Raw genomic sequence first — 26,703 nt, 5'->3', positions numbered from 1 at the left:
TTGGTTTAGCTAATCCTGTGATGGATATCACCTCTGCTGTGACTGATCACGTTTCTCTACCTGCTAACTTTCCTCGCTCTGCTGCTGGAATCACTTTACACGTTTCTTCCTTTTTTTTTTTCCATCAGCTGAGAGATTCTGAGATTAACTGCAGGACCGGAGAGACCATCAGGGACCAGGTGGAGAGCAAGATCCCTGCTGCTGTGCTGCTCTCTGCTGGTTGAACATACTCACATCAACATCATGTCATCATGTTACATCCCTGAGCGGCGGCACGGTGGAGCAGTGGTTCGCACTGACGCCTCAGTCCAGGACGTTCTCCCTGTGCCTGCGTGGGTTGGATAACATGGACAAGTGGATAAGTGGTGTGGACAATGGATGGATGGATGGATGGATGGATGGATGGATCCCTGACCAAACCCAGAGGTGATGATAGCACTTTGCACTATGAAGCAGAAAGGGTCAGAAAGTTGGATCCAAATAAAAAGTGAGCAGTGGAAAGAAATAATACAGGAAGCTAGAGTTGTAGTAAAGACATGAGACTCTTTATGCCTCATAATAATACTTTATTACCTTTATATAATCATTTGATAATCATTATATTTTTACCTCCAAATGACATTCACAGTTTAGTTACAGACTCCTATAGAAACCAGCTGTGTGCAGCGCAGGTTACACACATCACACGCGTCTAACGACAAACTCTCATCGAACACAACCTGCTGCACGGAGCCGCTTCAGCTGCTCACCGGCCGTCAACACGGGGACGTGACACCCAACGAAACACAGCTCTCCTCGCTCCGAAAAGGCACTTCCTTAGTTTTCTAAAAGCTCGCACAGTCAGGGGAGGACGTGCTCCGGGCTGACCTGCTGTCAGGGTGTAAACAGGCTACAGACGGAGCTCAGCAGCGACATGACACTGAGGGGTGGAGCAAACACGACCATCACCATTCAGTCTGTGCAGACACCAGCAGTGCAGCTCAGAGGGAGGTGTCAGATATCTGTCAGTCAGGGAGCTCTCTGTCACGAGCGCCATTTGGTTTCCCAAGACAGTGGAGGGAGGACCAATGTGAAGTCATACACTTAATAAAGAGACAGCAAAGATAAATGGTCCACACAACAGTGGAAACACACTGAGGATGAACGCTGGAGTGACTGTGCTGATGTGCTCCGTCAGTGTGAAGGCGACTCAGTAACATGTTAGATTCCTCAGAAAATAACCTGCTCCACCTTTAACTGCTACAACCACTTTCTGCTCACACACACACACACACACACACAGACACAGACACACACACACACACACAGACACACACACACACACAGACACACACACACACACACACACACAGACACACACACACTCTGTATACTCAGCCCCCACATCCAACCTCGCTCTCAGGTGAAATCGGAAAGTTCAAGAATAAGAAAAATATTTTCTCCATATTATAAAATGTTCTCTTACTTAAAAACTTCTTCCCCGGTAACGAATAATCTGACATTTACACTTCAACATACGTTAAAATGAAAGAGAGGAAAAAAAGTGTGTGTATATATTTCTGTGTGTGTTTGTGTAAGTGTGTGTGTGTGTGTGTGTTGACATCAATCTTTGACAGAGTGTCTTCAGGTCCGGTGGACTTGCTGTGGCTGAGCTGTGACTGAGCCGTGGCAGCTCTGCTCTCCAGGAAAACTCGAGCTACATTTAAATTGTGATTCAGACACAGTTTGGACGCAGCAGGAGAAAGTAACATCAGTACAGTTTGGACGCAGCACAGAGTCGTGCTGGGATCAGCTCACACTGGAAAGCATCTGCTCTGAGAAACAATGTCCAACCTTTAATATGGAAACGATTCAGAGTCTCTGTGTGATTTTAGAGTTTATCTCGCACCAGATTGACTTTTCTGTATGAACAGCAGGCAACAGGAGGCCGGTCTCACAAACTGCTTCACCTGTCTCAGTGTATTTAATAGATGTTGGTCCTATGAAGCTGGATGTGCAGGATGATAACGTGCACATTTTAAACAGCTGATTAAACTGAAGATTGTTCTTTCCGCCTGTTAAAGGTTCCGTGTGGAAGCTTTCGACCTCTAACAGAACTATGGAGCAGGTTTTTATGAGTGGCTTCTTTAAATATCCCACTCAAAGGTTACGACACAACATAAACACCTTTAGCATTTAGTGTGTCAGATAAACACAAGCAGACTGGAGCTGTGTAAAATCTGTATTAGGTTCTAATGATTTTAGATTTCTGATGAACGAGGTGAGAATGTCCTGTAGCTGCTGACGATGATGATCTTTCATACAACTTCGGTTGGACATCAGTTTTAACGATGGGACCAAAAGTATTCTGGTGTAATTTGAAGCAGAAGGTGTGGAGACAGAGGGGGACAAAGGGGGACAGTGGGGGACGGTGAAGAAAGAGTGCAGTGTGTGATGAAGTCAGCCAACATTTCTGACTGTAAGGTAATACCCCCAGAGCTGCCACAACAAAGACAAGGGCCTCTCTCTCTCTCTCTCTCACACACTCCTCCTTTATTACTGATCATTTTCATGGGGACCCGTCATGGACCTAATGCATTCCCTAGCTCCTTACCCTAACCATCATAACTGAATATCTGACCCACACCTGATTCTAACCTGAACCCTGGAACCAGGTCTGAATCCTCACACAGCCATTTAAACTTGTGTGGTCCAGCACAAAGCTGTTGTACCGCACAAGTACAGTAAAACACACCCATGTGCGCACGCACACACACACACACGCACGCACGCACACACAGGTTTACATGGCCCAGATTAGAGCATAAGAACTCTCTGTGTCCCATACTGCACTGCTCTGACTGTTCAAACATGACTGGAATTTCCTTATTTTGCCCCCTGCTCCATAGAAGCTTCATGGTGTTTGTGTGCCTCTGTCAGATGAGTGTGTAAATGTGTGTAAATGTGTATGTTATTAGCGTTTTTTTCATGTGGAAGTGTCATCCTCACCCACTCACCGTGACCTCTCCATCTCCTCCCCTTCAACCTTTTTTCTGAACTGAACCGCTGCAGAAATTCTTTAAAAATCCAAATAATGACGTGACTCACATTAACTGTTTCCATATCTGCAGTGTCAGACTCTACACGCAGTTTCTCATCTAGCAGAGCTGAGCACGCTTTTTCACTCAGTGTTATGGAACCAAATGTTTCTCATTTCTTTTATTTAGACGTTTCAGAAAAACCCCTGTATCATATTTTAAACCTCGAACTAAAACCATGAGATGAATCATGTGTTTTAGATGACAAATGATTTTGTGGAAAAAGAAAATCATAATTACAAGAAATTTAAAAAGAAAGTTAAAAAATGGCAAATATTGAAAAATAGAGTGAAATCCCTTTTGTTTGGTTTTAAAGTGGCTTCATTGATTTTCTCTGCTCTGCTGGCTCCTATGTAGATATTTCATTTCTATTCAGGGCATTATTCTAACTTTGGAAGCACAATGACCAGAGTAAAGTGGCAGATGTGGGGACAGCAGTGTAACAGGGCTGGGTGAAGTGGAATATAGACCAGGGGGGTGTGGTGATGAATAAAAACACTCTCAGCCAATCACAACTCTGCTCTCACTGTATCTGTCAACACGTGTCCGGCTGCGTTCAGGCGGCTGCAGGGGTTGAACGATTCATGGAGACTGATTGACTCCATGTAACCTGCCTGGACCGCCGCCCTGTGGGCTCTGCACTGGGCACCAGGTACCACACAGATGTGCGGAGAACACTTCCAGGTGTTCACCTTCGCTGCCCTGTTCGCTCTGGTCTTTATGCTGCCATGAAAATAAGGCCCTGGTTTAATTCCAGAGTTTTGTCCTTGTCTTGTTGCACTCCTGCAGGTAACTGATGCCTCTGATGGGTGCAGCTGTCGCTCTGTAGATGCTGCAGTTCCTCACTGGTAATTTTGGAATCAGAGATGATTTTCTAAATATTCGGACATCAGATCGTGAATTACTTCTCAATCTTGTTGCTCTCTTTAAGTCTATACTGACCAGTTATATAGCATTTAAACCATTTCCCTGGGGTGAATACAAATATATTGTTTTTGCTTATAGAACAAGACGGTTCAGCTCCATACATTACCTCAGCCACATGTTGCAGACATATAAAAAGTCAGGGTTGTTTTGCCACAGACTGTGAAAACCCACGGTCCACCAGGGCCAGCAAAGGGTAAGAAAGCAGAAGAACCCCTGCCCTGCCTCTGTGCGGTGCTGTCAGTGTTTCCAACCTGTCAGACTTCAGAGAGTAACCAACACTTGGAAACGCTGTCAGAAAAGCTGCTGCTGAGTCTGACTAGCCGTCGGTGGTTGCCGTGGTTACAGCACTCTCTGCCTGTAACATTCCACAGTCCTCATCGCTACAGTGTAGTTGTCAGTGTTGCCGTGGTTACAGTGTGATTATGTTGCCATCCTCTCTCATGCTCTCCTGGCTGCTACTGGCTGTGTTTCCGTTGTGAATGGACATCGCCACGGAGCTGTCATTCAGGGATGTTCCGATGCTATTCGGCAACGACACGCTCTGTGGGAGGGGCCTAACCACAGCGGAGTTGTGCGGCCTGTTGCTGGGTGAGTCTCTGTTGAGGTTAGCGTTGTTACCGTTGTTTACTCGGTGGGAGTCGTACGGTGTCTGACTGTCGTTCTCCAAGATGATGTCGCCATCGTCATCTTCGTCGTCACTGTCACCCTCTGCAATGCTGTTGCTATGGTGATAACAGACGACATGGTAAATAAAGGTTATAGAATCAGTCCAGAAGTTAAAGTCTAATACAGTTTCACAGTTGTGTGAAATAAACTAAACAGCTGAATAAAGTGCCGTTTATCTGAAGTTTCCTCTCTTTTAGCTCTATTTTTGGTCTCAACCAGCTGTGAAGAAAAACATCAGGCTCTTCAGCTGCTAAATGCTCGGCTATGTTCACCAGCTGCTCTCTGACCGTGCACAGTGGCTTTAACAGAGGTTATTCTCTGAAAACTCTGGATCAGCGCAGGTTAAAATGACATATTTAGTGTGTGGATGATGAATGCTTGTTGTCTGCTGAAAGTCCTGAGAGATTTATCAAAGTATGAATCAACGTGTTTTGCTTTTCTTTCTTTACTAAAGATATGGTATTTGATATGATACCAGGCTAACCAAGGTTTTTAGCTCCATAATCAATAGTTTGTAAGACAAAAGGAGCCTTTGCTTGTAAAAATTCAGGGTCCACAGTTCTAATTCAACAAGTTAGACACATTATTTCTACATCTTGTGTGTCATTCTGCATAAGAGAAATTTTTGTTTCTCCTTTTGCTGCCCACTAATTTCAGTTTGTGAAACCCAGAGTATGAGTCTAATCTCCCCCTCTGACATTCCTGCTGCTGCCTGTGGCTATATTTATCATTATAATTCTAATCCCAGGTCAGAATGGTCTCAGTGCCGCTTTAAAGGCTTTTACACCCTGTCCCAATAAACTTCTGAGAGACGCCTTTTCAGTCCTGTTCCACTTTTATGGATTTTCATTCCACAAAATAGGTACAACAGCAACATGCAGCATTTTGAATTGTTAGCTTCAGAGCAAGAAGCCGCCCCTCTGTCATGTCCATGTCATACCTTGCAGTAATTGGGTTGCTCTGAGAGGCGGGGCTCGGTGAGTCATGTGACAAGGCGGAGCCTGTAGATCCAGCTGAGCCTACAGAACCAGAGTTGCCCATGGAGGTTTTACTCCCACGATGCACCACGTTGTTCCTCTGGTTAGCCGGTTTCACAGTCACAATGAGGTTGTGACTGTTGGCCACCATCATGTCTGTAACCTGAAATGAAAGGTAGAGGAAGAGAAGAAGAAGAAGAAGAAGAAGAAGAGGAAAAAACACTTTAGGATTCGATTAATGTCCAAACACAGACAAAGTCAATCACAGTTTTACTTCCTGCTGCTGTGTTTTTCTTTTTCTTTGTATTAAGGTTGCTGCCCCCGACATTCAGCATGAACAGTAAACCTGAAGTTCAGCAAATCCCCATGAAGGTGAATTTGGGTTTTGTTTTTACCTGATCCAGAGATTTTCCCGCTACATCGATGCCATTCACCTCAAGAATCTCGTCATTAACTCCCAGAAGCCCTGTGCTCTCTGCCAGCCCGCCACGTACCAGGCGGGATATGAACACCCCCGGGACCTACAGGACAGAGGAGAAGTCTCACACGTTACCTCTCTGCAAAACCTGCACAACTTAGATTTCATATCAACAAATATACGACCCATACAACAGACGACACCTCCGTTATCAGGCATTGGTTTAGTGTACAACTGCAGAAACAAGTGCGTCCATGCAGTCCTCAGAGACATTTAATATCATAAATTCATAGGAATGAGACGGCGTGTCCTCATTATGTCTTTGTATAGTGGCCTTGCTTTAACAGTGCCAGGGTGATTTATGTTGTGTACATGTGGGCAGTAAAATTTTAAATCTTCTATTTTATTTTTTAGTTTGACTATGAAACATTTGTCTACAGATGAAAAAAGTCCTGTTTATTTACAGCATTGCTTATTAATATGAACAATCCCTGTGAAATAAATAAATAAACAAACAAACAAACAAACAAACACAACAGGCTAGAATCTGAGTGTCTTTTACAGACTTTAAGCCAAAATAAAATAAAATAACCAATATCACATTCAGTAAAAAGCTGTGAAATGTATTGTTCCAGATTTATTATTTATAATATACAGTATGAACACAGATATAAACTAAACCATCAGTCCTCTAAATGAGGATTGTCTGAAGCATCAGCACTGATACTACACCCCTCTCACAGTAATGACACCTGGTCACAGGTAGATCTACAGTAAAGCTTCATAATGACAAGTGCAGCAATAATCCAACCTGGTCTTGGATATCGATCGTTATGTCGTATGTACCTCAATAATGTATCAGTGCCATCATGTTTTAATGGATGTGTTATTAGTGCACAGTAAAGAACGGCCTGAGGTTGGACCCAGTGAAGGCAGAGGAACTGAGAGAGCCGCTCCTCGGCCATCAATCACCCTGACCCTCTTACCCAGTTACTAAGTTTGGCCGGATGTCCCGCTCTATGAAGAGTCTCTGAGCTTCCATTTCACTGTGACGACGTCCACTCTGAGAATTCATACCCTTCCATTTGCTTTCAGCAAGAATGATAATGTGATAAAGGTCTGCATCGGCTGAACAATGAGGATTTCTTTAAGAAACGGTGCCAATGAAAAGGTGCTCAGGTGTATCATATTGTAAAGATCACAGGAGAAGCTGAGACTGAGATATGGAGCAGTAATGAGACTGGAGGCATGTTCAGTGTAATTAAGATGAAGAGCAATTTGAATGAATGTGAAGAAACCTGATTAAACAGAGCGACTGGAATAGTGTGGCAGTGTCTCACCTTCTCTACGCCCTGCGGCGTCACCCGTACGCTCACGCCATCACGGATGTAGAAGCCCAGTGGTTTATGGGTACCGTGCTTGTGAAGTCGTACGCGTCGGTGCGTCTCAGGTAAGATGTCCACGTCAATAATGGACGAGATCTGTCTGAAGTTCTGCGGCAGGCCAATCATGAGGCCTGATTTGTTCTTTGAGTGGGTGGAGCCCGAGCCAGTGGTGCGCAGTCCGGTTAAGCCCAGCCCCTTTTTGCGCCGCTGGAGGGAGTTGGTGGCAAAAACTACAGGTTCATCCTCTATAAGGAGACACACACAGAGACAGAGAGTTCATGTCCGTATTAAATGTCAGTGGGTGTAAACAGCAGAGACCGTACACACCATGCTCCACATGAAATGATTGTGCTCTCCATGCTAAACCTTTAGCTAAAACCTTAGTTTACACGATGCTGGGTATCAGCAGAGCAGGCTTCATGCTAACACATCACTAGCTGCGTGTCCATGAAGGACAGGATGCGTTTGCATCACCTGGTGTGGAGCGAATGAACTGGATGGAATTTACAGTAGTAAAAATAAATTTCAGGGCCAATAGGTGATATAAATCTGATGAAGTTTACAGGATAGTGAAAAATCAGAATAACACTGTTCCTGTTCCATCTACAGCAATCAGCTGTGGCCTCGTGATCATATTCAGCTTTTTAGCTGCTTAAACCTACCAGAACATACAGATATTGAAATAATAATCAAAGTAAAGAAACACAGACACTGGACCGTCACTGAAATACTGAAATACAGGACTGATCAGAGCTGTGTTTGACGAGCAGGCCGTGGGAGAGGAGGAGTGAAGGAAGGCTGATACAGGGAAGGACAGGCTTCTTCACACACACAGCACCAACACAGGTTTATATATGTAATCTAATCAAGTGGAACAGTACATCTGAATATTTTTCTTCTTTCTTTGTTTGGGGGAACTTTCATTTGATTCAGTCCAAAAATATTATTCTCTGTGTCAAATTTCATATCTGGATCCATTACTCCGTATGTGCGAGGGGAATTTTATAAATATTTGTATTACAGCACTCACATCGATTTCTAATTTCACACTTCTCCACCTCTTTCCTTTCTTTCTTGTGTTTATTTTGTCATCTCTCTCTCTCTCTCTCTCTCTCTCTCTCTCTGTGCAGTCTCATCAATAATCAGCTGACAGCATGACTTCATCAAACTCCTGAACACCACGGGCTCAGTCTGAAACCTCATCTGTCTCTACAAACACACATCAAACTATTTGTACTTCTACTGATGCTAATACAACTACTAATACTACTTGATCTGAATGGGATGTAAGTTGGATTTACTTTAGTTTAATCTATAGCTTATTTTTGATAAATAACTAATATTAAATTCTTACAGTCATATACTACACTTCTGAAAAATGGATATTTAAAGAGCTGATAAAATGTTTAAAATCTCTGCACTGTCACATGGTGAATTCCAGCAGCTCTAACAGAGTCATGTCTTACTCACCACGCTGCTGCTCTCACTCTCACTCTAACAGAAACACTAACTATTCCCACAGCTTTTCAAGTACTTTTAAGCAGCTGTCAGTGTCACTCAACACGTCCAAGTATTTCAAATTAAAAGCCCACCAAGAAGGGGAACAATCTTAAAAGCAATCAAACAAAGAAACACACAGGCTGTGGATTACTTCTAGCAGCGATGAGCAGCGATGAGCAGCACATGAGCGATGGCCTGTACGGGACCCTGGGAGCATCTTTAAGCGCTGCTGTGTGAAGATTAGACAGGGATGATAGGGTCCATTCCAGATGAGACTCAGCTGTGATCCATTCAATCACTGATTCCTTGCTATATATAGCAGAAGTAATAATATTTGACTGACACAGGATTAAAAAGCAGAGAGGATGAGCAAGGCCACACCCACTGACTGCTGAGAGCATGAAGAAGACAAAGCCATTAAACTTCTATGAATCACAATTCAAAGAAAGCCTGAGCCTTTACCAGGCGCTACGCCGTCTCATTCACTTCCCATTCTCTGGAATGTGCCATGCACATCACATGACTGGGTGACAGCTCTTCAATCATACTCTTGGCCTGACGGCAGCTTCCTGAAGCTCTGTGCCAGGTACGTTATGTTTCTGTTTCAGTCTTCTGTAAAAACATGACGCCACAGATTACAGTTTCATTTTACTGTCAGTCCTGTGGCGGCCACAGGAGGAAACCAAGGGATGATGTATACAGAGTGACAAAGATCGCATTAGGAGGTGGACTTTGATACAGGACACTGCTTTAGCATTGTTCCTTTACCCATCATTGTTCCACAACATTATCCGCATGTTTATTACTGTAACCATGACAACAAAGGTCCCATATTCCTGCCACTGATGCTTGCCTATGGGTTGTATCCGAGGGTAGGAACAAGCGGCCTACGGGGTGGTTTTGGTTGGAGGACTTGTTGCGTATAGCAGCTTTCTGTCTTCAGTATGTCTTTCTGTTTCTGACTCTAACAGAGTTCCATAAACCTGAAGAATCTATCAGCAGGAACACCAGCATCCTCTGTGTTTCTGTTGTGAAAGACAGTGTCTGTATCTGCTTTGTTTCTAATGTTTTCCTAAAATAAGCACAAACCAGACCATAACCACCACATGGTCCTAAATCCCAACCTATCTATGAAGATCTGACAATGATTTAACATGAACTGCTTCTCTCGTCTGAACATTATCACCCTCATCAGGTCGGTGTAAACAACCAGAGCTGCTACAACTCCAGGTTCAACCTGTCGCCGTTGTCCCACCTCAAGAAGAAAACAACATAAACATCTCTGGCCAAAGACCACCTCCGCTCACACATAACCACCTGTAATCAAAGTTCCACAGGTGACTTGATGACATCTAATGTGTTGTTATCCTTGTTGCTATGAACCCTGAGCCTGTCAGTCATACACCTGCCGTGGTCAGCTGATGGACAACACCTGCTGTGATATCACCGATCAGGGTGCGGGCTGCTTAGCTTCAGCTCGTGAGCAGCACTGCAGGAGCTGTACGCTGCCTCCTGTGAGCCGCTGCTGATTTAGCCTCTAAAGGAAGCAGACTGCAGTGAGAGCTTACAGAAGTCTGTGTTTCTTCTTTCTGTCCAACCTCCACATCCATCTGTCACTTACAGACCAGTTCAGTCTTTCTGTGAGGGAGCGAAAACTACAGACACTGTCCACTGCCCTAAACTGTCAAGTCAATCTGTTTGTATTGTCTGATATTAATCAGGGCCACAGGCTCTGATGAGTCATGATCCAGCTGTCCATCTCCTTATGAGTCCTGTCCCACCATGACAACCGTAAAGAACCAGCACTGGGAAAGACCAACTGACGCATCGTCTCACGTCAGCTTGCATTTGAGAAGACTGCAAACCTGATGTCTAACGACTATGTCTCGACTATTTGACGACTAAGCCATAAGCTGATCAACAGAAAATTATTTGGCACCAATATTTTGATAAGAAAAACATTATTATTACACATAATTATTCAGTTTCTAAATAGTCTGCACAATCTTTGTTTGGGTGAAGACAGAAGGCAGCCAAAACCTTTCACTCTCTGTCTCCCACAGCCAAGACTCCAACTGCACCGTCTTCATGGGAGACAGAGGAGACTTGCTCTGACTGTTCTGTGGTGCGTGTCGTACATGACACCTGAACACGGCAGGACATTAACTACAGTATGTCAGCAATGTGGCAGGTGAAACTACATTCTTTCAGCACTTGAACGACCACATTCCATAACACTGTGGAAGGTGACAAACAAAACGTCCTGCCACATCATGTCCTGTCATCCTCTGTCGACTAATGATGATGTTAATAACTGATAGGAATAACTGCAGTGGTGTGTAACAGCCGTGTGGAAGGATTGCTGCTCTGGTCCTGCTGAAGGGTGAGAGCTTGGTTTGAGCCAGTAAGAGCCCTGTGCAGCAGACAGGGGTCCTCATATGAAAACAGGTTGATTAAAGTTACCCAAGAAGAACTGAAGGGGCCTGAAGAAGCGTCTCAGATCAGAGACGAAACGTCCAAGTCCAGCTGCCTTTGGTTGAACTCTTCTTCTCTAACCATGATCTGCTGAACCCTCACAGTCAGAGAGCTTAGGTTCTGTTAATGATTCAGGGAAATATCTCAGCTCCACATCCAAACCCTATCTCACTCTATGAGCAGATGCACTAATGTAGCTGGCAGCTTGTTGGACCATTGTCAGCAGCAAAAAGCACATCGAAGAAGAAAGTCGCAGACACACACGTTAGAATGCAGAGTCTCACACTGAGCTTTTATTTAGCTGCAAACAAAGTGGAGGCAGCTTCTCTGCTGGAGACAAATAATACCTGACCTGCTGCACTCCTCACTCAGCATTCTTTCTCCTTCCCTCACTGTGTGTGTGTGTGTGTGTGTGTGTGTGTGCGTGTGTGTGTGTGTGTGTGTGTGAGTGTGTGTGTGTGTGTGTGCACACCTTAGGTCAGAAGCAGTATCGACCAACAGAGAGCAACATTAATGGTAAGAGAAAACACACTAACGCGCTCACGTCACATACATACATGCACGGTTTCCATTATGAGGGTGTGTGTGTGTGAGTGAGTGTGTGTGTTTCCTGACGAGGCAGACAGGACAGAGACAGGACAGAGACAGGACAGACTGAGGACCAGACTGAAGCCTGAAGGCACAGACACTGCTAAGCCCCCTCTGAACACACACACACACACACACACACACACACACACACACACACACACACACACACACACACACTGTAGATCAATAGAAAGACATTGTAGGCTTTCTCCTCTTCCCTGTCCTTTAATGCCGTGATACGACCAAAATCTGATCAGCATTATAATCCCAGTAAATACAGTACTGTTCTGTCATGTTCCTAAAGCGGCTCGTATCATCTTGGAACGCTGACATCAACAACAAAGGCACAGTGTGTAAACTGGCCTAGAAGCTTTTATGGAAGTCTGAGGAACGGAAAGGTTTTATTTTGTGTAACATGGAGAAAATGGTTCATTGAACACAACAACTGAATTTACTCCTGAAATGTAACGGCAGTTATGAAGAAGAATGTTTTCTGAAGCTGTGCTTGTGGAAAGGTGCAGGGGAAACGGATGCTCGCACTGAAGGATCCTCAGAGAGATGCAAACATTAGGAGGTGCTGTGTTTCTGCGTGTGTGTAAAACCATATTCAGCTGTATATTTACACACTGTGGCTGCAAAAACCTTGATTATACATATTTATAATGTCAATAAAGATGTGTATTTCATAAGCTGAGAGAATATAAACATATTGAAACGCCTGTATGTTATAGCTGCTGAGGCTCGGTTTATTGATGTGAATGCTGTTCTTCCCTGGCAGACACTCAGAATAATAAATAACTGTCCAACTACAAACTGCTGCCTTCATTATACACTGACTCACCGGTTTAGTCTGACCTGACCTGATCTGTCTGTCTGTCTACATATATGCATATTTGGATCATGTATCACGTATAAATTCAGTGTGTTAAATGAGGTGAGTACTCAGATTGTCAGTCCCAGTGGCTTCTCAGTTAATTTCCACAGAATGGAAGGCTACCTGATTAACCAGCTGCTGTTAGGTTAGCAGTGGGTAGGTAGGTTAAACAGGCTCCTGAACTAAATTACTACAAATGTGAGTCATGTAGTAACTGACTGAAACAAACAGTCATTCACAAAAAAAATTATTTGGATATTACCCTGTTATCATCAGCCTCTGTGTCTGTGTGCCCCATATCTTTCCCAAATGCATCATGAGCCTGTGATCTGCAGCTGTCATAAGCTGTGTGTGTGTGTGTGTGACCTCACTCTGTAGTGCCCACCATCTGGAGCCCAAGGGGCTGCCATATGGCTGAATTCAGTGCACGGCCACAATAAGCTTGTGTACAGTGGAGAGAGACAGACGGGACATGAAACAAAGACTGGCTTCATGCTGTGAGGGTGTGAGGGTGTGGTGTTCACCCACACCATCTCCTCACAACAACAAATGAAAAACACAGCATCACACCTCCCTTTAAGGCGTATGATGACATTTTTCTCACCGTCTTTCGCTGAGCTACAGTGACACAGTTACACAGATCATACATTAAGAGGACAGATCTCAAAACATCATTTCACTGCGTTTTTAAACCAAACCAAGCCAAGAGCCCCCGTTACCACTGCACAGATTCTCACTGTAAATTCTACACAGTGACGGAGCACCAGGTAGAACTGGAAGGTGTTCACCTCCTTCTTCTGCTCTCCTGACCAGAGCAGAGAGCAACCTCAATCTGTGTGCCCCACTGAGAAAGCTGCCAGCTGATAGCAGCTTCTCTCACTAACTTCTGTGGGAGGAGAAGTATGGTAATGTGACCCTTCACTAACTTCCCTTTGGGCTGCGCAACAAGGAAGTTCAGAGAGCTGCATGCTGTAGTTTATTCTCAGTCTGCCTCCTCACTTCTCTCGTTCTGTCCTTGGATGTGAATACAGTCGGCCCTACAGTACGGTGATGATGATCACTGCTAAAAGAAAATCTTTCATCTTTGATTATATATATTTACTTTTTCATTTATTGCACTGTAGCCATTGTCACTTCTAACTCCACTGTTCCTGGTGAGGGCTGCAAAGGGAGAAATGCTTGCCTCCGGGCAGCTCCGGAGACAATGAGAGTCCAGTCCCTCTCCTGGACTCCCTCCGGAGACAGAGGGAGTCCAGCCCCTCTCCTGGACTCCCTCCGGAGACAGAGGGAGTCCAGCCCCTCTCCTAGACTCCCTCCGGAGACAGAGGGACACTTACTTACTTACAGGCCGACACTTACTGTTGGACTCTGACCACCCATTGGAACATAAGGCAGCCCCCACCGAGTGCCCAGGCCCAGGAGGAGAAGCAGAAACACCTGAGGGATGCACTTAAAGCTCGTGGATCTCCACACTGGACCTTTGTGGAAAAAAGCCACAAGATCCAGAACCAACACTTCACAAACACAGGGACGATCCCTGTGTTTTTCATACCCAGCAACACACGTAGACAGAAACTGGTCCATCTGAAAGACTGCACACTCAAAGGCACAGGACACAAAGACACAAAGACACAGGACATCTGTGCATCATGAAACCAAACAACCACTGAACAAACGCATGGCTCAACACAGGAGGACCAATTCCTCAGGTCAAGACTCAGCAGTTCACCAACAGCTGAAGGAAAAGGGACACTTCTTTGAGGACAACAATGGACATGTTTTAGATAGGGAGGACAAGTGGTTTGAAAATCAAGTCAAGGCAATTTTATTTATACAGCGCACAATTATAACAGAAGTTGTTTCTTCTGTGTTCTCATCTAAGTAGAGAAACCATCCCTCAATGAGGAAGGAGGTCTATGTCAATGCTAAGCCCCACCCACCATCCCGTCCTTTCATCCTGTCCCAGGAGGTTTAGCAACCTCTCACCCTCGGCCTTATGAGACTCCAGCGACACCAATGGTCCTGATAATGACCTTCCAGAGGTTAAATACCTCAGACTGATTGGAAATGAGAAGTGACATGACAGCCATGTCCTGTTGGACACCTCAGACAGAACTCCTCTGATCTTTAAGGTCCTCCTCTACATCTCCTCCTCCCTCCTCCTCTCCCCGTCAGTGCACTCTACATATCCTGTTCCAGCCGTGGCAAAGCACCACAGACAACACTAACTGTCTTCCTTATGTCACAAGTCCCACTGTATCAATTCACTCCAGTTTGAGCCATTTCCGCTCATTAGCTGAATTACTGTGATGGCAAGGTTTCAAGACAGAAGGCAGAGAAAAAGCTGCTGTCTCTCCAGCTCTCTGGTTCTCTCAGTCTTTCTCCCTGCTTCCCTCCATCCCCGCATGTCGCTGCTTGTGTATAAATATTTGATTTCCTCCTCCTCTCATCATGCTGTATGCAGATATTTTCAGCCGCCTATAGTCAGCTCTCCATCCCTAACTTAGAAGCTCCAAGTCAGAGGGGGAACTATGCCACTCACAGCTGGAGCATTATATAAATACACTCCTATACACATTTACAGACACGAGCATGTCAGCAGCCACGGTGGTATTCTGTGTGTTCATTTGTGTATGTCTGTGTGTTGGTGTTATTTCTGGAAAGTCATTTCTGGAGCTCTCTCTGGCAGGAAGAAGATACCCCCCCCCCTCTTGCCTTCATCCCCCCCTCTCCCTTTCTCTTCCTCTCTTTTTTCCCTCTCTCCCTCTGCCTGCTCTCTCCCAATCTTTCATTTCCTTCTCTTCCTCTCTCCCTTTTTCTCAGTCTATCATTTTCCCTGTACACAAACACACAGATTCACCAGGCTCCATATGTCAGCTTGTCTTTTAACAACATCACAAGGACCACATTCTGCCATGACGACACACACACACACACACACACACACACTGTTGCAGGTTGTATAGAGGTGTTCACACAGTTCATTCTATTCTACAGTTTAGAGCAGTTTTAAGTATAAACGATCACATGATGCTGACACTCATTAGCAGAGCAGTGTAGGAAACGTTCAGCTGCAGCTTCTTCATGTTCAGCTGGTGCTGAGCGTAGCCGTCACTGGTTAAAATAACGAATGTTGCTGACGGTGCATCGTATCAGCTGTCACTAATTTCTGTTAATTCTGTCGGTAACTTGACGACAGGCCTAAATTAAACTTGGCCGTTGTCTGCTTTGTGTGGTCACTGCATGCTGTTGTCAGTACTTGTCAAAGATAGACCGAGAGAGAAGAGCCGAAGTGTATAAGAAGTATAAAGAATACAGTGATGAGATTAAGCTGTCTACAGCTGTGTTATTTCAATGTGTCAGACGCACAGGAGTTAATGTTAAACTAAGAACTCAGTATTAGCACATACATCATTTACCAGGACTCAGATCAGGGACAGCCCAGATAAATACAGGTTGAAGTTGTCACAATTAAATAATTAAAACAGGACAACAACTACCACTGTAGTACTCTTGTTACCAGGGCTACCGCTGTAGTTCTGCAGAACTATAACCATGGTAACCACTGTCATACTAATGTGAAGCTGTAACCCAAACTACCACGCCAGATCTGCAGAGGTGTTACCATAACTAACACTGTAATATTATTATGGAACTGTCACAACTACCACTGTAGTACTGCAGAGCTGTTACCATGGCTACCACCATAAAACTAATACAGGATGAGGCTGCCGCTGCAGCACTGATGCAGATGGACAAAATTCACATATTAGACGTCAACCTCCTCTATGTAATCCTTTCAGACACACACACACACACACACACACTCTCTTACACACACACACACACACACACTCTCTTACACACAGAGTGGTGGCAATGAGTGGAGCTGATATGATTGATGAAGTCTTTTAGAGTAAGATAATCCCACTCAGTGGCTAATGGCTTACAACACCAGATGGGCTGCTATCATTCTCTCTCTCTCTCTCTCTCTCTCTCTCTCTCTCACACACACACAAACATATTCACACCAATAGACACGTGTACAAATACACACAAAGACAACCCAGAGTAAAGGTCACAGAGAATGAAGGAAAAGTAATATGAAATTAAGGACAGAGAGAGAGAGAGAGAGAGAGAGAGAGAGAGAGAGAGAGAGAGAGAGAGAGACTGAGAGAGAGGGAGAGAGAGAGAGAGGGACTGAGAGAGAGGGACTGAGAGAGAGAGACTGAGAGAGAAGTTGCACACAAAAAGCAAAATGAACTCCACATAGGTTAATGATGTTTGGAAGCAGATACAAAGCTTTTATAACCTCGTAGATGTGCACATACACTAAAGTCCATTGAATGTTAGAACAGAGCCTCCAGGATGTTGCAAAGACTACAATGATTGAATCATTTAAATATGAATAATTGAAAAAGATTTCTATAGAGCTGAACCTAGAACGGAAAGCATTACCGCTATATCAATCAGTTCATGCAGCCTGAACCTCACAGGACCCAGAGAGAACCCGCTGCACTGAATTCTACTGGAGGCCTCAGCTGTACCAGTCTTCCCATTCACGTGGATGTGCTGAGTAAACGTGATTACACTTCAGGGATGAAAAATAAAGCGATTGGCTGAGTAGATTTTCAGTTGGCCAACTCGTGGCCCAATCCTTACTAATGAGGTGCAGTCTAGCTTCTCAAACTCAGGAGGGATTAGATTATGCCATTATTCCTAATGCAACCTGTGTGTGTGTGTGTGTGTGTGTGCAACGTAAAATGCATCGCCTGTTAAACAGCACGTTCCTCTTGTTCTCTCCGTCCTCTGACTCTCTGTCTTAAATATCTTGCTTTCCTGAGCTCTCTGCCTCCTCTCCTCCTCTCTCCCAGACCACTGAGTTAATCTGATTAAACTAGCAGCTGTCTGTGATTCTGAACAACAATTGCGGCCTGCTAAGTAGCAGATAAGCATCATTACATCATGAATTATGCAAGATACAGAGACACAGCAAGAGAAGGTGCACTGGGGACACAACAATGCAGCAGTGTAGTGTACAATAATCGGTCACATAATCCATGATGGAAGGACTAAGCATGGAGAGAGATGGGTGGATGGATGGGTGGATGTACACAGAAGTTTATTTGTTTTGCCAACAGAAACGTCCCTCATGAACTCATTACGATTCTCTATTAAATCTTTGCACCAACTCACAGTAAATAAGAGTCATTAGTACATTAGTCTGTAGCAGTAAAATATAGTAGTATTATTTCCCAGAGGAGTCACAGTGCTGATTCATTTCATTTTACAGCTACATATTACAGAATGATATATTTGGTCAGTGGTCACCAGCTCCTGACCTGAGCTCTGGCACCAGGTCACAGAGCGTGTCAGAGGAAACAATACCATTCAGCTAAAATTCCACTTGGCATTTTAGTTGCTGGCAAATTGCAGAAAACCATGTAACCTCATTATAATGGACACCAACAGGGCAGCATGTTACCAGAAAGTTGGTAAGAAACAATGAAATGTACGCTTTCAGCAGATACCCATACAGGGTAACCTTCTCTTAGACTGCCCCTCTCCTAATGAAACTGAAATAAAAAGCGCTGCTTGATCTGATCAGCACAGATGAAGTATACTGGCTCTGTAGCAGCAACAAATCAAGGTTTTTCAAATCTCAAACATCCCGCGGGCCGGAAGCTCACTCACGGTTCATGTTCTTCCTGCTGTACCTGGAAGGGACATCAGTCTGTGACTGATATGTTGTTGCTGTGTGAAATACCTGGATGACTCACCTGTTATGGTGTCCCGCTTTGGTTTATCGTTTGTGTGTAAAAGCTAAAAGCGCGACCGATGCTAATGCGCTAGCCTGTCAATGGGATTCTCCATATTATGTTAGCATCAAGCTAATCGCTACTTATTACCACTTGTAGGTCGCGACGGAGCTTCCGCTCCTCGGTACAGCGGCTTAGCAAACATTGCCCGTTGCAAACATTGCCCGTTGCTGCCTTACTTTGTTGTGTTTCTAGTGTAAAATATTTCCACACAGCGACATGTTGCGTTGAAAAGTTGGTTAGCCACGGTGCTGCTCAGTGCTAGCCTGCTAGCTGGCTGCAAACTGTGGAATGGATTTCCTGAACGGGGGCGTGTCTCATTACTCGGCGTCTCATTGAGACACGCCTCCGTTCAGGAAATCCATTCCACAGTTTGCAGCCAGTTAGCAGAGCAGCCGGCAGGGAATCACCTGTCCGCACCATGTTAGCGGACAGTATTGACATGGTTCATGGATCGAAAATCGAAAATACTGGATCGGATCGGCCCCATCCCTAGTTTGATCCATAATGACTGTAGTTTCTGTGTCAGGCTTGTGTGGTAATTGGTCAATAAATCACAATTAAAGTTACTAGTTCTGTTATTCATGTGATTAGAATAATATCAAGTTATACCGCGCTGACTGCCTTTAAAACATTTTATTTTTATGAACAGAAGATGTCACCAAAACAAACTACTTACGAAGATTCAGTGATGGATCTGAAAGGATTCTGACTCAATAAGAACTGGATCCTGATAAAATGCCATTGAACCCCATTCCCACTAGCTATGTCATCTTGTAATGCTGAAACACAATTATCAGTATGTGAGGCTTGTTCATGCAACTCCCTGTAAATGACTGATCACACCAGCACAATACTCGTCCACTCCTCACTCATCTCTACAACCCTGCAGTGAATCCTCTGGTTTCTGTGTCTCGCTCCGTACTCATCAATAAGACTGACAAAACAACCCAGCTCTCTCAGTTCAACACAAGGTCCACTTACTTATTTGTTCTGGAATTTCAACCATATCACATGCTTTTCATCAGCAGCTGTCAAGAATGAGCTATAAAGCTCAACCTGTAAGCCAGCATGGACAAGAAAGTTCAAAAAGTGCTCAGAATAACGGAAAGTTTTAGCATCTATAGTTCTGTGACAACTGACCACCTATTGATGAAGACCATGTAATGTGGTCAAAAGCTCTAGAAGAAGGAAAAAAGTGGACTCTGAAGTGATGGGTTTGCAATGTCTAATATGTCTCCGTTTCATCTCTTTCTTTTGTTGTGCTGTCTAATGAAGCAGACATGTCCCAGAAAAACTAAATCACAACACAGTTTACCCCGGAGAGAACTGCAGGAAAAAGGCAGGCAGAGAATCATCAGGTGGCGCTGTGCATGAAGGATAAACCTGGTGTTTGATGTGGAGAACAAAGACCTTCCCTGCAGCTGGCGCACACACACACACACACACACACACACACACCAGCAGATGCTTGAAAGCGAGGAAGGACAGCCAACAGGTAGAGCCGAGCTCTGAGAAAAGTCTCTTTTCATCTCAAGCCGTTCTAAGTATTCTAGTCAGTGTTTAAGAGAAACAGGTGCAGGAGTTCATACTGTTTCTGAAACCAACTTTCTGCCACCTTTTATTCTTTATGATAAATTTTTCCCTCCATCGTGTCCCCCCGTCCGTCCCTGCCCCTCTTACCTTTCTTGGTTATGATAATGCGTAGCAGCGGATTGGCCGAAGAGACAGCTTTGTGGAAGTTGTCGTCATTGTTGATTGGAAGGAGCTCTCCATGGACGTCGGCGTATCCCAGCAGCACGTCAACACCGGGGATGTGGTGGATGGTTTGGAGGAGGCGGTAGAACTCCTGGAAACCACCTGGGCCGTTCCTCTTTAGGGCAAAGCGACGGTATTCTGCCTCATACTGCAGAGGACGAACAACACAATGGTCAAATGGTGTCTCGATGGAAGAGGACCAACCTGTGTGTGTGTACATACACACTGCTGCCAATAAAATTGAGATAAAATATATTTCACCTCTTCTCATGAAATGATTGTGACGATGTGATTTATTCTTGTTAGCTAGTGTAATTCATCGGTCGTCATCGAGTTTTGATATTTTAAGAATAACTGAGAATGTCTGTGTCAGAGTGAAAGGGATAAGAATCAGTGATGATAAACACTGATGGACAGTCAGCCAGGTGAACCCTGGGTAGTCTGTCCTCTGCGGCTGAACATGTGTTACTCAGTGAAACCACCTGCTGTAATAGGGGCTGATATGTATCAGGTAACATGGACTGCACTTCTCTAACCCTTTTCTTGTCTTACCGACCAGTCAAAGTGCTTATCACTACAAATTACATTTACTCATTGACTCACACGTTCATACAGAGCTTTTTCTGTGCATACAGCTCTGCCTCCTGAGCCACAGACGCCTCTCATCATGTCTGATCTGACAGCACAGGGCTGAATCATGCACACTGTGGTCCTAACATAAGCTTACAGTCACTAAGTCAATACACATGCCTAACAACACATTTTCAATCTACAGGACAATAAAACTTTCCACAATCAGATTCTACAAACAGATATGCTGCGAGTTTTTGTACAATGCAGAAACAATCCTCTTTTCCAATACCTTTGCATTAATCTGAGAAATAAAACATGATTTTCTATAATACTTTTTTCTTTAATTTATCCAAGAGTCCTAAACTCTTAAATGCACCACAGACGAGCTGAGCAACGTCAAGTGTACAAACTTGTTTGACTCCCCACTATTCAGCACACTCGGGTCCAGCAGATCCTTTACAAGAAGCTCGCAAAAAATGGCATCACTGATAAGACAGCATGATTTGTATACAAGGATATGCAGGTGGCGGGGGGTGGGGTGACCTGCATGTCATTTCAAATTTGTTCAAACTTTATTTTTGGAAAAAGCAACAGCCCTAAAACTTTGTTTTACTTCACTTTGCAGTACTTACTGTCATATCAGTGAATATAATCTGAATGTGCACAAACAGCACAGAGAACAAACACGATGTAGGTGAGCCTTGTTGCATACCACATGTGGACGTAATTATGTTGGAATACTCGTTGCGGTGCTGTACAGTGACATCAGGGCCTCAGCCACAGCCCGCATTTTTTACATTTTAAACATATTTCCTCTTGGTGTGTGATCATATGCCCCACAGCTACGCTGCTGCTTCATGTGCCAAAGAGAGAGTGAAAATCCTGTAACATCATGCCAGATATATACAGAGGTATACAGGAGGCGGGCCAAGCCACTGCGCCTGTCATCAGGTCCGTCATCAGAATCAGACTGATGAACAAAATTAAAACAAAAAGACATTTGAATCAAGCAGCTGGCCATTTATACTACACAGTCATAGAGTTAGATTTGGTGTCTAAGTTAGCACTAGCATTAGCGGCCTTTTCCAGTTAGCATTGCGTGGGCTACAAAATCAGAACAGCCTACATCAGATGTAGTAAATGAGATAAAGATACAAACCAGTAGTATTTTTTTAATATGCAAGAACAATACATTTTTAAGGTGCTTTCAGACACACAGTGGTTCCTGTGGCAACGTCAGTGTCCTGGATACAGATACAGCTGATCCTAACAGCCCGTACACCACAGGCTGCTGCTATCCACCATCCATCTAGTGTAATCTCATCATGCAGCTAAATGGAGCAGGTTGCATCTTAAAATAGAGGAAATGGTTTGCAATTTGACACAATACACTTTCTTTTCATCGATCCGTCTGCTCTCTGAAAACACAGCAAAGTCAAACACAGTAAAATCGGCTTCCGTTTTGTTTCCCGGTGTTCAAAGTGAAGTTGAACACAGAGCCAACTGCTCACAGGCTGCATCAACAACCACCGAGCTGCAGAGAAACTCGGCACTGTGAACGTCCTCCCAGGTGATGAAATTTCTATTGTTTCCTGGAGCTGGCAGGACAGGTGCTGCCTGTGTTGCTCCACGTGTACAGCCTGTGTTCACAGGCTCACATGCTTCATCACTGATCCGTTCTTGTTCACGTGTGTTCTCTTCTTCACTTTAAAATCACTGAACTCCCTATGGACCACCCAACCTCATCAGTCCCTGTCCAGGAATGCCTGGACGCCAGGATGCATCAGAACTGTAGCAGAGAAAGGTCTTTGGTCATCAACAACATAATGTGATGTTGGTGCTGAGACGTTGTTTTGGCAAGGTCTGATTTCACCGGGACAGGAAACACGTTATTTTGGGTGAGGAGATAAATACCAGTAAAACACTGGAAAGACTTCAGTTAAATGGTTTCTTCCAGGGAAAGTCAGGTTTATGTAATTATGTAAATGGCTTAACAGGACTATTGCCTGAACTCACTGTGTTGGTATGCATTAGTGTGCACAAGTAAATGGAGCCATTATTAACACCACAATGGAACAGTAGCAACCTGTATAATTCAGATTATGATGAAACCGCAGCCTGACGGGAAAACAAATTAAGAAATCCGCCAATCTGAATGGGAATCACCGCCGTGACAGACTGCTGCTCAACTGCTATTAGCAATGTTGTACTGGCATTAAAAAGTAAACAGTCACACGGCAGCATGGTTTGCTTCCTAACACCTCAGAGAGTTGTGGGAAAAGTAGGCGTTAAAATCTGCTGCCACAGATGCAGGCTCACAGGGCCAGATCTGCCAGGAAGATGTTACTGACTCCAAAATATTTACTTCAGCCACCACTCGGCTCCACTCAGAACAACGATTACTCTTACAGGATAATATTACTGCTCTGAAAAATAAGAGTGAGAGAGAGAGCGGAGGTCTCAGAGCGCAGCTGACGGAGGTGGAGATCATACTTGTGTGACTGATGTCTCACTAGAAAACTTAGGTAAGTGCAGTAACATCCTACCAGCTGAAACAAACGCAGTTTATGTGTCTGAGGCAGAGAGTGTCACATCTGTGTGAAGCTCGTCCAGCAAAGTCCAGCACACACTGACCACACACTGACCACACACAAACCCCAACACACACACACACACACACAGATAATACGCACACAGCTCACCGCTGTGTCGCCCACTACAAAGCAAAGGTTTTACAAAGGGTTTAAATTGAATAACAACATGTTCCAGAGTTTTATGTGATTTTACATATTAATCTACATAAAAATATGCTTTCACACAACCTCAGTATGGTTTTAATAATCACAGAGGGAAAGAATACCTGTCCCAATCCCAGGAATGGGTATCAGGCAGAACCAGGCATGTTGTAATATAAACTAATATCAACCTGATCTAATGATGGTCCTTTCTTTACTGCTCTGTGTTCTGTCCTCCTCGGTCTGACAGAGTTGCAGCGTGGCTCTCCTTTAAGACAGCCTACAGTGCTCGCATGCCGCTGCACCAGTCAGTGAAAAAGGAGAGACAAAGAGAAAAGCAGCGCAGATCGTTAGCAGGTCACAGGCAGCTAGTCCCCTGATTTAGTTAGTGAGTGAATGAGTATGGCAGAGAGTGGCAGGCTGTGGCAGGGCAGGAATGCCTTGGTCAACTATGATGCCAGCCATGCAAGGTTGTCTCTTGACAGCTGTTTTTGATTTTTTGTCTTGTTAATGATATAGTAGATACGCAGCTATAAGTAAGGTAAGTATCAGTAGGTAAGATTTACACGTTCCTCAGAGTAAGACACTGTTAAAGAAAAAAAAAAACACCATAGCAGTAATGGATGAGTGTCCTGAAGCAGCAAACCAACACGACTTGTTGAGGAGCATCTTTCATCTTTTAGCTTTTTCCACAGAAATGACAAATGTGGTATCAGCTCACATTTAAGATTCAGATTAAATCCTATCCTAAATGCCTGTAAAGTTATATCCCAAAAAATATTTTCATGGACAATATCAGGCTTTTACTTCTTAATCCTGCTGATAATGCCTGCATACATGCTGTCCACTTTAAAATGTTGTTCTTTTCTATTGCAGCTGCAACTGAACCATAAAAGCGGGAAAGTCCAACACTATATATCTAATCTCGCTCATTAACAGCAGTGGAAAAGTCACTGAAATGTTTTAGTCATTGTGAAGTATGCTTCTATACACGCCAGTGTATTATTAGTGCATTATTTTGTAATCAGTGTTTTAATTTTGTAGCTTCTCTAAGTTTTCTACACAGACTCCGGCTGGTATTTAAATCTTTACACCGCAGACATCATGTCAGAGGACAGATGGACACAATCCCTTTGCTGTATCTGGTAGAGACTCTATGACATGCTATGGCACAGCAATCAAGCCATGATAACACAGTTAATACACCAACCAATACACAGATTAAAATAAAGACTCCCAATTCTGACTGCATATTATCTTTTGCCTACAGTGATTTAAGTGTACACAGATATAAAATGAATTTTAAAACTCATTTGAAGTTAACAGATATCTGTCACACCCAAACTTTTTTTTTTAGAGATTACCATTTTACATACAAACCCTCTTATCACTACTTCATAAAATAAGATGCATTGCTATATAAAGTAATTAAAACTATCTCCACCTCAACCTACTATATTACAGGTCATCATAATAATAATCATCCAATAACATAATACAGAGTGTACTGTTATTACTGTCTGATCTGTAAGTATAGTTCAGACTACTCGTGTATACTGAGGTGTTGTACTGAAATAAATGATCTGAAAATCATGTCCAACTGAAACCAATACATGAAACTGTCGGCTGCTGATGTACAGTAAACAGAGCCGAACACCTTCTGTACCCTGGTGCTAACACAGAGGTGTACGGCACCTAAAGTCAGTCCACACTGCTGTCTTACACTAACGGGACAGCTGCTGGGATGGACCCGAAGACACAGACAAAGAGAAACTGAACAACAGACAGAGGAAGAGACTGCGGAGACTGAATAACAGAATCTTTTTTTTTTTAAAGGGGGATGGAGGTGGAGGAATAAATGCGGAACGGAACTGCGCGGCAGACGCCAGCAGGCTCGGCTCTGGTAGCCGCTTGCCTGCTCACAGTGTAGGCTACAGTAGGCGCACCGAGGCCGCCTGTCAGCTGCTGCCCGCCGGTACCGAACATTTTCTCCCCATCACCAGAGTCGAACAGTGGGAAAGAAAAACCCGTAGGTGTCGGAGGTGTGTTAGCTGCACGGCGAACAGGGGCAGACATCACGTCTGTTCTCTGTGCGACAGCAGAAGGTTAATGTCGGTGTTGTCAGTAGTGCACCGGGGCACACCGGTAAAGCAGACCCCGTCTCCTCCCGTTAGCACTCAAAAACCAACAGTCACACATCCCCCGTTAGCCTCAGCACTCACTTTGCTCTTGACCTCCACCACGCTGTCGGTGAGTTTTAACGGCGTCCGCTGCTGCTGCTGCTGCTGCTGCTGCCTTGACATCCTGCTCCCCGGTTGGCTGGTTGGCTGAGGCACTGCGGATAAAACCATCCACCGGAATTATGCGTGTTGTTCCCTCCGCTGTGCTCGGTTAAAACATCTAAATAAAACAAAAACAGAAAACAGCTGCTGAGCCCTGAAGCTGTCCTTTCACCTGCCCGGTTATTCTCTGCCTTCCGTCGACACTCGTGTTTAAAATTATTCTAACACTAACGGTGATAACAGCCAGCTCTCGCTCAGGTGTCGGTGTCTCGTGCCGTCCTGTGTCAGAGCGCGCTGCTTTTCGCTCGCTTACGACACGGACACAAAACAAAACAGCGCTCGCGACAGGTGGAAGTCCGGTAAATCCAGTACGGGATGTGAGGTACCAGTGTAACCAGTACTCCCCCTCCTAATCTGACGAGACGGGAGGACACAACAAAGGAGGCGGGACATGACGCCAGAGTAACAGCAGCACAACACTGAGCCTGTTCTATACTCACACTGCTTCTGGTAGCACAGTAATACCCACGGTTTGGCTGCTGTTTACATCTGGAGCCTGTTGGTAAAACCTCTGCTGCTGCCAACACCTACACTCAGCTGTCAGTCAGTCAGCCAGCCAGCCAGCCAGCCAGCCAGCCAGCCAGCC

General features: G+C 44.4%; 1 protein-coding gene across 1 annotated transcript; it reads right to left on the bottom strand.

The window, feature by feature from the left end:
• Positions 1 to 551: 551 nt before the first annotated feature.
• Positions 552 to 26,424, bottom strand: pard6a (par-6 family cell polarity regulator alpha). Its single transcript, XM_041038496.1, has 6 exons — positions 25,998 to 26,424; positions 20,393 to 20,615; positions 7,406 to 7,695; positions 6,043 to 6,168; positions 5,611 to 5,810; positions 552 to 4,726 (listed from the first exon to the last, which is right to left on the bottom strand). The coding sequence occupies exons 1-6, from the start codon at positions 26,124 to 26,126 to the stop codon at positions 4,414 to 4,416; spliced, it is 1,281 nt and encodes a 426-aa protein (XP_040894430.1). The 5' UTR covers positions 26,127 to 26,424; the 3' UTR covers positions 552 to 4,413.
• Between the last annotated feature and the right edge of the window lie 279 nt (positions 26,425 to 26,703).

The sequence above is a fragment of the Toxotes jaculatrix genome, chromosome 5 (assembly GCF_017976425.1).
Source record: "Toxotes jaculatrix isolate fToxJac2 chromosome 5, fToxJac2.pri, whole genome shotgun sequence".
NCBI lineage: Eukaryota > Metazoa > Chordata > Actinopteri > Toxotidae > Toxotes > Toxotes jaculatrix.
This window is presented reverse-complemented; position numbering and strand designations above follow the sequence as displayed.

What these genes read in the sequence shown, in the direction of transcription:
- pard6a (XM_041038496.1), bottom strand. Translation starts at nt 26,126, where the DNA reads ATGGTTTTATCCGCAGTGCCTCAGCCAACCAGCCAACCGGGGAGCAGG. An exon ending in CGCCGCAGGGCGTAGAGAAG is followed by an intron (nt 6,169 to 7,405) that starts GTGAGACACTGC and finishes TCTGTCCTGTAG; the next exon opens with GTCCCGGGGGTGTTCATATC. An exon ending in AGCAACCCAATTACTGCAAG is followed by an intron (nt 4,727 to 5,610) that starts GTATGACATGGA and finishes TTATCACCATAG; the next exon opens with CAACAGCATTGCAGAGGGTG.